The sequence below is a fragment of the Theobroma cacao genome, chromosome 5, assembly GCF_000208745.1.
Source record: "Theobroma cacao cultivar B97-61/B2 chromosome 5, Criollo_cocoa_genome_V2, whole genome shotgun sequence".
Lineage (NCBI taxonomy): Eukaryota > Viridiplantae > Streptophyta > Magnoliopsida > Malvales > Malvaceae > Theobroma > Theobroma cacao.
Window position 1 is genome coordinate 17,274,024 of NC_030854.1, and position 11,090 is coordinate 17,285,113.

At 33.9% G+C, this 11,090-nt stretch overlaps 1 protein-coding gene across 3 annotated transcripts; it reads right to left on the reverse strand.

Moving 5' to 3' along the window:
* On the reverse strand, nucleotides 629-10,561 carry LOC18598559 (polyamine aminopropyltransferase). Of its 3 annotated transcripts, XM_007028127.2 has the most exons (9): nucleotides 10,181-10,440; nucleotides 10,042-10,097; nucleotides 9,900-9,919; nucleotides 9,739-9,798; nucleotides 9,547-9,624; nucleotides 7,569-7,698; nucleotides 7,213-7,265; nucleotides 5,659-5,832; nucleotides 629-1,010 (listed from the first exon to the last, which is right to left on the reverse strand). In XM_007028127.2, the coding sequence occupies exons 2-9, from the start codon at nucleotides 10,058-10,060 to the stop codon at nucleotides 861-863; spliced, it is 684 nt and encodes a 227-aa protein (XP_007028189.2). In that variant the 5' UTR covers nucleotides 10,061-10,097; nucleotides 10,181-10,440; the 3' UTR covers nucleotides 629-860. The 3 variants fall into 3 exon arrangements, with proteins under 3 accessions (XP_007028189.2, XP_007028188.2, XP_007028190.2); XM_007028126.2 differs by lacking the exon at nucleotides 9,900-9,919 and having other exon boundaries at nucleotides 10,181-10,561; XM_007028128.2 differs by lacking the exons at nucleotides 9,547-9,624; nucleotides 9,739-9,798; nucleotides 9,900-9,919 and having other exon boundaries at nucleotides 10,181-10,561.

An 11,090-nucleotide genomic window follows, 5' to 3' on the forward strand; every position in this document is an offset into this window, starting at 1 on the left:
AATTCTGGTTTTTATTTTATAGATTTATGGTTCATTTTGAATTTTTTTTTTATTGCGTTATGTACTATATTTATTTTGTTTTTCTTATGGACATCATAGACTCTTTTAAAGGACTTTTATAATTGTGGGATTTTACATTTATTATTTTTATTTAGAAATTCATGACCTAGGCCATGCCATTTTTGATTGTTATGTTGCAATTGCTATACATGTTTTGATCCGTAAAATGATCTCTGGTTGTATCCACGCACCATATCTATTATATAAAATTGTTTACAAAAAATATATTTAATTTTCTTCTTTGGTTTTTTTCAAATTCTGTATCACAATAGTAGAGGCCAAACTCTGCCGGGACGAATGGGTGCCTAACACCTACCAATTCCATACCTAGCCATCGGACCATCTGTAATGTAGTATAATGGAAGTTAGATCTTTTGCGAGCGATCTAGTTACAGGTATGAGTTCTAACGCTCCTTAATAAATCTGAGTGACGACTCCTTTACCTGTCCACACTAGGAGCGATATCCTAACGGTGTATGACTTTGAGGCAAATGCGTTAAGGGCTAGCATATAGGTGCCCATAACGTGAGTATAATACCAAGTGCTCATACGAAGCAGGTATAGAACACGAGTAAAAAATCCTGATCCTCATCTTCAACTTTAGTTTTAATATTTCTCAAATCTAAAACGATAACAAACAAGAGGAAGAGAGAAAAACAAACCAGAAAAACGATGATACCAACATCAATAGCGGATTTGTACCCCAGAAAAGAACATCCAGTGCACAGTTTTCTCATTAGGAAAGGCCTATCATGCTTAGAAGCATACAAATGAACAAGGTAAAGGGTAAGTGGCATTTATCATGGAAAAGGCTTACAAGTCCTCCATTGTTTCACAGCTTCACTTAGACAACCCGGGACTGTAGCTGACCATGAGGTCAAATCTGGCAAAGGTCCAGTTAGCGCAAGATAATTTTGTCCTTGACTTTCTGGCGTTCTCTTCCAATGTACCTGTATCAAAAGATTTCAAACCATCAGATGTCTTCCATCGAAGAGTTAGTGTCAAATAGATTTTACCACCAAAAAAATTATAACTGGTCAATTGGCTAAAAAGTTTAAAATGCAGAAATAAATTAACTAGAACATGCATGCATTTTCAGTGGTTAGGGATTCCTCATCTGACATATAGCCTAGTGAATTGTGCAACAAATTTCTTTTAGCAAACAAGATATTCAACTGTTTAAGTCTATTTCATGCTATTTGACTGTCAATTACAACTGTAGTCTGAAACTGCCATTTGGAACCATAAAGGAAAAAAAAGGAATCTAGGTACTAAAGTCCACACTAGACACTTTCTCTTAAGTATAAGACAAAGGCTTTTTGGAACTTTGATGGGTACACTACTTTTACAAATTACAGTGGAGTGGAAAGACAATCATGATGCACTGAAAAGCTTCTGATGTTATAACACAACCAAGTCAACTGAATAAATGATATTACACGATTATTGAAATGTTTGAAACTCCTAGTATTTTGGTTTACCAGTAAACCTAAGAACTCACAAGTTTATAAGAAAAAAGTTGTTTCTGCACCCTAAATCTCCTCCCTTGGTTTATAAGATAAATGTTTTTAGGGTTATAAGGTTATGAAGATTATAACTTTGTTTCAATACCCGATTGCTGTAAAAAGTTTGAAAATGTTTTGATACTAATAATGCATCTAAATTAAAGAAAGAAGAGAAACAATGAGAACTCAAGAAATAATTTGGGGCAAAATTTAACTCCTGTTTGTTTGGATTTTGGAAGAATGATTAGAGAAAGGGAGTGAATTCACAAATGTGTGTTTAAGACTTGTGTTTTTAAAATAGATTTAAACGACATCTATGAAACACGAACACACCAGAGTCCCCAAAGTACTAAAAATTTTTTTTTTAAATTTAGTAGATGATCAAGACATGCTGGTGAAAGGATGTTGTTCACTGGAAAGAGAGAAAAAACAGAATACAATGAAATATTGAGAACATTTTAATTAGTTTTATATATGATATTTAGAGATGAAAAATTGATTGGAAGGTGAAATGATCAAGGGAGGGAATGGAAGGGGTTGCAACACGGTGCTCAACCAGCCAACTGCTCCCACTGTGCTAATGCATGGTGAGGAAGATGCAAAAAATGAGCCTTTTATAGTAAGGCAAGAGGGCATTAAACTATAAAATTGGGCTTGACCAAATAATACAAAATCAGGCTGAGTCAAGTTGGCTTTCGATTGAAATAGAATAAAGTTTATTGGGTCAAAATTTCCAGGACCGTAAAAGTTAATTAATATTGAAATATATCCACTACATATACAATAAATCAAATAATAAAATTATAAGATTTGAGAAACATTTTATTGCATATTATCTATATTTATTTAAAATTAATAAAATTATATAGAATAAATATATATATTTTTCATTATCCTATATGCTTTGTTGAGTCCTAATCTTTTGAAAATTACTGAAATCACTGTGTCCATATTGTATCATACATATGCCACGTGTCCATGTCCATGCTTCATAGGACATATATCTAAAACCATGTAGAATGACATTAGCTAGTAGCATTTATCTCCAAATCTCCTCACTTCAGGGCAGAAATATTAAAAACAAAAAAAAAAATGAAAGTCAAGAATATAAATGTAAGTGATAATTTCCTTTTCCCCCTTAGCTTGTCTTCTAAGTTTGCTATCCAAACAAGATAATTTGACAACATCTCTCCACTTCACACCATAAGAATGATTCTCAGTTCCATATCTCTCTAACTTTAAAGCGGAACTTTTAAGGTTAATGTCCTGTATCAAAAATGAGGACAAGCTGACCAGTAATCACTTTTGAATTTCTTCTAAACAAGAGCTTTTGCCTCAAAATTTTCCTAGCTTATTGTTTTGGTTGGAGTACTGTCTTTGTCCTAGGTTGAAATGTTAAAATTAGTCCCTCTATTCAAATTTTGAGCAATTTCCTCCTCATCCTTTCATATTTCAGTTTGATTAAGGAGTATTACCAATTCCATCAAGCTAAAACCTTACATGTTCGAGTTTGTAGACAAAGTTAATGGCAATTTATGTTAGTAAAAGTTTTTCAATGTTTGTTTTTCAATAAAGACATAAAAGGTTTGCATACCTGTTGACATGTGAATGTGTGGCATTTAAAACATAATATCTTACGATGACATGACATGATATCATGTTTGAGTAGAATTAATGCCAAAAAATTGAGACATGGCTTTCTTAGCCACGTGCAACACGCAACTTCTATATGTTACTTTCGTTTATTATTTGTGATTCTATAATTCACTTTTATCAGCGTCTTTTCTCTCCATTCCTTTCTTCCCTTTTATTTTTTTCCTTTATGCCTTTTTCCACTTCCCCTTTAACTCATGTGTTGCCCACTAACCAACAGCAGTCTGGTTTGTTGGCTAGCTAATCGACACTAGTAAGCCATTGATCTAGCTAGCTATCTTAGATCCAGTGACAAACAACAACTTCCCTTTCCCTTGATGCCTCTTTCTTTCTCCTCCCTCACCCTGTAGAAAGCCAGATTTGGCCTTTAGCTTTGATGGATGCTCTGTACTTCCTAAATTGATCTACCTCCTCCACAATTGAAAATAAAAAGAAAATAGAATTCCTCTTTTTGCTAAGCAGGAAACTTTTGATGAGCTAGAAAAAAAGAAGGATGATTTGCAATCTCAACATTGTGCTGAACAAACCCTTGAAGATGAAATTTATGATGCTTATTTGCATTTGGATGGGTTGCTTTATTGTGTGATATATACGATCAACATTCTATTAGCATCTTTGTGAAAAACTATATGCTACAATGAATTACTACCAGGAAAATGCCAGCATGTTATGAGGAAGACTTGCAAGAAAATTTGGTTCCATGGTCTAAATCTTGTACCTTTAGATTTGGTAGAGTGAAAGTTTATTTGACGCTAAGATCATCATGAGAAGTTTATGGTTATTGTAGAGGAGATTCAAGAAGTTTAAAGAAGTAAAGTACCATGTGTCGTAGTTGTTAAAGGCGAGGAGGATGAAGAGGAAAATGCCATTGAAGAATCAAAAGTTGAGAAGCAAGAAAGACAATATAAAAAGATTTGGAGGCACAACTAAGTTTTTTAAATTGAAAAGGTTGAGATTATCAGGTTATACCTGAAATTGACTGAGTTTTTGATGGCTTTAGTGAAGTGCTACCTAGTGAAAATTCTTCAATTGAATTTACCCTACTATATCTAGAAATCAAGTCCAAGTCTCTCATAGAAAAGGAGATATCTGCTGAAAAATTTTCCATTTGACTTCATTATTTCAAGTTTGTTCAGGAATGAGTGGCACATAGCTTTGTTGACAATGTTTGTTTAACAAAAGACATTCATTGTTAAAAAGTGCTATTTAACGGTTCTGCTGGGACAACTGTCACACATGGTTTGGTTCCAACATTTGAAAACACAAATTTCAGTGCGCCAACAAGAGGAGAATAGTGCAAGTTGGAAATAGCTGCTTTTATTACATTGTTATATTTTATAGTTTTAGTTGTAATTATTTTAGGATCCTCTAGATTTACATAATTTGTGTTTCGCATATTTTCAAAGTATCAGGGCATGAGGTTTGCATGTGATATTTTGCATTTTCATTTATGTTAGGATATAGGGTTTAGTACTTCATATTATTTCAATTTCAAGTAGTTAGTTATGACAGAGTTATGATGGACTATGACATGTTTAGCTTCGTCATCTACCAGCTTGATATTGGGGTTAATGGCTTTCTAGCATAGATGAAAAAAGTCATTCAAGTGAACCAAAGCAGGAGTAGAAACAATAAAAAGTAAAACAAAACAGTAAAAAAAATCTAATCCTAGCCATTCAAACTCATTAAAAGATCACACGCTAGTCACGTGACCACTTAATAAAATGAAAATACAGCCCTAACCATTAACTAAAGAAAAACATATCAAGATTAACAACTTCACTTTATACTTACGTAGTTAGGTCTATGTCCTATTTAAAACTCATAGATATTAAAAGTTTCATAGCAAGGCATCATAGTCTGCAATGTCAAGAAAACTAAAACCTATGTAGTACTTTGGTTTCCATCAAGTTAATTTCTCTTCAGTTCAGCTTCTTGTTTCAATTTAGGCTTTCATTTCAGTTTGAGGCTCCATGTGCTAATCCACTTATACAGGACAAAAGTGGGTGTGTTTAAGGCTGAGTAATAACCCTATATTGCGAAAACTTAACTAATATAAGCTACATATACATTATAGGACCTTTGCCTTCAATGTGGTTTAGTTTTATTTCTGTCTTTAGTTGACTTTTTTATTTCGTGATTCAGTTTGTATCTTCATGCTTGGTCTCCATTTCAATCTCAGGTTCCATGTATTACCCAAATATTCAAGGGCTTGCTTATCAGGGGTGTTCAATAATAAAGTGGAAATAACAACAAACATAAGCTAGATATCACAGTTAGGTCCAACTTTCATTAGCATTAAACTATTCAACTATTTTGCTAAACTGTTTCCTGACAATAACATCATCTGCCCGTTCTCACTCAAAACACAATATCAATTATCACATAAATATAATTTCTACACCAAAAAAATTAAAAGAATAAAAGGGAAACACCATACTTGTCCAGGAAATGCTGTAGCTAATGCCTTGATGGTAGAATTCTGTATCCAAGTGTCATCCACTGATTGATGGTGTATTTTTCCATCTGTAGATGATTCGCTTACACCACCACAATTCACCATGAGGCGACCATCAGGCATCAATCTATCACTTAATTTCAACCAGATTTCAACCTGTCAAAAGCAATTGTAAAACATGTGTCAAACTGTCAAAGACAGTCATGAAACACGTAAACGATAACTACAAACAAGTTAGCACTAGGTACAAGTTAGAAAGTGCATTTAGGTTATATGCACACAACTTTTAGAAGGCAAATTAAAGTAGGAAAGTGAATTCAGAAATTCGAGCTCCTTTTAACAGGAGAATTAGACTTAACAAACTTGAATGCCATAAGTTGTAAAATCTATACAAATCTTTTTTAACACTTTTATCTCCAAAGTATTCAGAACTCTACTTCTTGATATTTCTTGTAGTGAGGTGTTTCTATCTTTCTTCAAAAGATAGCGTCTTCTAAGTAAGGAAGGGGAAATAGGGCTTTGTCGATGCCAAAACTTGGGACACTAGGATCATAACACCTTATTAAGGTACAAACACAGATAATGTTGGGTTAAATAATTGCAGAAAAGTGTGTAATAGCAGATGAAGAGACTAAAACACTATATGGAATGATTCTGTGTCTACTAACTGTGAAATGCTATGACAACCTTGGGCATAACATACTCAAGTGACACAGAGGGGTAGACTTGGATGATACAGATGTATAAAATTGTGAAGGTTGACTTCCTATAATATATCAATTATGATCTTTTTTTGATGTTGGGACTAATTTAGGGCAATATATGTGCTAGAATAAATAGTATGAATTCCTTTTTGTATGTTCACTAGATTGATGGTTGTTGGATGTATTTTATTTTTCTGTTTTCATATATTTTGAGTGACAGATATTATGGTAATTTCCTCATTTGCTGAAAATTAGAAATTTTGAGTCTAGGAGTCTTATTTTAGGTTTTCCTTGAGCTAACAGCTTTTTAATCTATAGCTTAAAGTTCCTTTAAGTCGGTTTCATTAGCTTCCTACCAGATAAGTACTTTTATAAAGTCCTTGTAGGACTAAGAATGCTAAAGTCTGTGCATATATTCATTCCATAGAAATACAGAATTGCTCTGATGTTGTTTGAAGCAGTGAACCTCACGTGGTAAATAAAGGACCCTAGGCATAAGCTTAGTGATTTATTCACCTTTGATTGTTTATTCAATTTTCATACTTTTCACTAGGAATTCAATATGAAATCTTCTCCTAAACCCTTCACTCCTCTTTCTAGAACTTCAAATTACACCCAGATCAATCAAAGCATAATGCAAGTCCAAAGTTATTGTTCACAAGTGCTGCTCACAGTACCAGAACAGCCCTTTATCCCTTATTTTTTTGCATTCTGCTTCAAGCCCATCATAACTCTATACAAATCCAACCTATTTTCCCTCAACTAACCCTACAAATAAAATTCAAATTTAATTACTCTAAATGTTTTGCAACATTGGGTACATAGTACATACCTCTTGCAACTGTGACAGAACCTTTCCATCAGAGAACAAGTCGATTATGATGCCTGAATTAATGTCTCACAAGTTATAAAAAAGAATAACGATGCCAACATCATGCTTTAGCTGAAAATGTAGCCACTAACTGGCCTAAAAACATGAAGCCAGATTTTAATAGCCTTTTTGAGATCAACAAAGTAAAGTACATGATCAACAAAGCCTCCATCAGCTTATGTCCAGGAGACATAGAAGGCAATGAAAGTTGTGTGTTTATGCAACCATCTATCCAGGACAAACTCAGTTTGTGTGTGTCATGATCTTAGAAAGTCAAATTTGCATGTTTACGCATAAAATTAAAACAGAAATCTCACCAGCGTAGCCTTTAGGAGGAATTTGTATAGGTGAAAAAGCATCATCAATGTGAACTTGAAGCCTACCACCAACTTCATTACACCTCTCAAGATTGGATAGCTCAAAATATTCTCTAGCTTTATCAATTAACTATTATCCAAAAAAGACATAATAAGCATCCATCAGAAATGAATTGAAATTGGGATATTCATTGTTCAAGACATGATTTTGGTTTAGATATTTACACCTCTGAAGAGATTATTAATAAATAACATGCAAAACACTAGATGCCTTTTAGTGCTTGCCAAACCAAATCCCACTTAATTAATTACCTTAAGTGGCATGGAATGAAAGAGATCGAATTATGATGCATATTTATTACATACATAGATCCCTATTCAAGGGAGTCAAAAGAAAGATAGGAAACAGAGCTGCTTCTATACCAGTTGTTTCCAGGCTTCATAGAGAGTCAATATTCTAATGTATATTTATAATTGTAGCTATCTAGTAGTTTAACGACTTATCTATGAAATTAAATGAAACATGTAAAACTTGAGTTTGATGCATTCAAACACAATTCAAATATAAACCGAAATTGTAAAAAGAACCCTAAAAGATAGTTTTCTTTTCTTTTCGCATTTTGTTCAAGAAACATATCAACACACTTAAAAAGAGGTGCACGATTTATTGTGGTTGGAGCTAGGGCATCCCTATCTAGAAATAACAGTCACTTGTTATAAAACCTTTTTCTTTCTGCTTGCTTCTCTTGTCCTTTACATCCTAGAACACCCAAAATCCTATAATCATGGGTAGAAATTTCAGCGCCAATTAGAGAATATTATGAAGAAGATGACAACTGATCCTTTTAGCCACGCACATGTGTCATGTCTATTTGCTACACACAAGATATTGGCAGAAATGATCATTAGAACCTACAACTTCAAAACCTTTCATATCTACAACCAACTCTGTGTATATGTGTGAGTGTGTGTGTGCATGAGTGCTTATGTGTCAGTGTATGTATGTATGTATGTATGTATGTATGTATGTATGTATGTATGTATGTATGTGTGTGTGTGTGTGTGTGTGTGTGTGTGTGTGTGTAAGGAGGGGATGGGGTTAAAACAGAAAGGGTAAAGATGGTAAAAGAAAGTTTGAAGTCGGAAATTCACAATATAAAGTGGGACCATTCACCAAAATGCAATATCACTCAACCATTAAGCCAATAACCTTTTGTGGTTGTAGCACATCTAGAGAACTTCCTTAATGATATTCAAGAACAAACATTGCAGGGAACAAGCTAACATCATTTTTTGGCCTTCGGATATAGAGAGGACATTCCTTAATTTTCCCAAAATTACATCCTAGATTCCTACTTTATTAAGTTTAAATTTGGACAACTTTTTCATCTTAAAAAGAGTGCCAATAAGGTCTCAATTCTGTTCTTATCACTTCTCTTCAATTCAAACAAACAAAAGAAACTGAACTTTACTTTAAAAGACTTTTATTCTTTTTCACTTCTCTCATGTAATTCTCTCCAAATCTTTTCTTCTACCAATCCAAATATACCATTAGAGCACTCCAATAATTCAAGGAAGGCAAGAGAATATAATAAATAAATTGAGTCAATGAGACCAAGGCTTATAATTCATTGAAAGATTGTTCATCATGCATCTCGAAATAATATTTCTCTGAAATCTTATGCACATCATTAAATATTACGTTTCCTACATTTAGAGTTTCAGAAGTTCTAAGTAAGCAATTGACTCTAAACTGCAATCATTCCTATGTGTGATTAGGGAAAACGGAAATATGTTAATGGTCAATGAAGTGACTTACTGACCAGGATTAAAAAGAAACTGGTAAGATAAAGAATGCTAATTATATTTCAACTAGGAAAAGGGTCATGATTGAAAATATTGTACTGCCAAAACAGTTATATTGAGAATAAACTGGATAAAGTAAATCATGGACTTATCAACATAAGTTCATCCTTACTATTTCATCAATCTCCCAACCTTCAAGCTGCAATGAAGGCCACACATCAAGCATCAGATGTGCAGCCGTTCCACCACCCTAGAATATAACATAATTGCACAACTTCAGCAACAAAATCGCTAATTTAAACTGTTCCTATTTATTTAAATGTACCAAGAGCAAATCCAGGTCAGATAAGATGAAACGCATTACCAATCCGTAGATTGCAATGGGACCTTCAGGAACTATAGGTGGCAAACTTGCGAATTCGTCCTAATATGGTAATGAAAAAAGAAAAAAAATCTCATTACCCACACGAACTGAAAAGAGATACACTAGGTGGAACAGAAACATCTTATGCATCTTGTACTAACCCGATAATCATTTTCAGCAGCTTAGGCAATTACAGTTCACCAAAAACCAATGGTTTGTTGGATTCCAAGCACAGCAAATCAATTATGTGTTGGAAATAGAAAGTGATAAAAGATGAAGAATAAAAGAAGGGGATTCACATACCCAATATGAGCCAGTCCATTTCTCATCACCCTTTTGTAGAATGCTATGGACATTATCTGCATTGGGAATGAATCAATCCACTTTATCATCGAGTGATAAATGTGAAAAAAATAAGAACAAAAATAGAAAGAATGCGTACGAGTTGAATCGAGTAGTAGCATCCTGGATTTAGGAGTGTCGACGACAAGAATGTCATTGTATCTAGTCTTTACAGCTGTCAGCACTTGAAACGTTTCTTCTTCACTTTTTGTACAACGACAAGGACGACAGGTGGATGAAGAGCGTGCTGCAGAAGGTGAAAGTGGAAGGAATAAGCCTCGGCGATGGCCCTCCCGCGTCAATGGCGATGCTATTGGTGTGAATTTTACTCCCAACGAAACCCACAACATGTTCTTCACCACTGTCACAGCCAAATAACTATCTTTTCTGGTTATCTTATCCGCTGCGTTTTGCTACGACTGTCACTTCTGCTCGCACCCACCGTTACGTTATTATGCTTGATGGGAGGAAAGACAAGGAAGGAAGGGAAGAAATAACCGTGGGGTGAATACTAATTTTACACACCGTTACTTTATTCTTTTCTTCTTCTGTTTTTTCACAATTTTTACACCCCCAAACTTATTTCTCTCTATGATGGACAGTGGGGTGAATACTAAGCATATTTGAACTTGTTCATCAACTCCACCTTCAACCTTATTTAATATTTAGCTTAATACATATCTTAAAATGATTAACATACTTAGGATTGGGATTGGAAATTTATTTTATAAACTAGGATAAGTAAAATAGGTGTTTAACAAAGAAAAGGTAAAATTACGCTCAAAAGGGTATACTAGGGATAAACATATATTAAGGTAAGCTTAAAAGGCTCAAATGGTTCAAAGATGGTCTAACTCATTTCTTTAACAAAGTATTGCCTAGGATTTAATCTCGAGAGAGAATCAAATAAATTCTAGAATTCAAGACATAATCCAAAAACGCAACATAAACCGTTTCTAAATATGCACAACAATCCTAAGTCAAAAACATTATGCTCAATAAGTGGAAAT

What these genes read in the sequence shown, in the direction of transcription:
- LOC18598559 (XM_007028126.2), bottom strand. Translation starts at nt 10,430, where the DNA reads ATGTTGTGGGTTTCGTTGGGAGTAAAATTCACACCAATAGCATCGCCA. An exon ending in GCTACTACTCGATTCAACTC is followed by an intron (nt 10,098 to 10,180) that starts GTACGCATTCTT and finishes TTCCCAATGCAG; the next exon opens with ATAATGTCCATAGCATTCTA. An exon ending in TTCTGTCACAGTTGCAAGAG is followed by an intron (nt 5,833 to 7,212) that starts GTATGTACTATG and finishes TGCTTTTGACAG; the next exon opens with GTTGAAATCTGGTTGAAATT.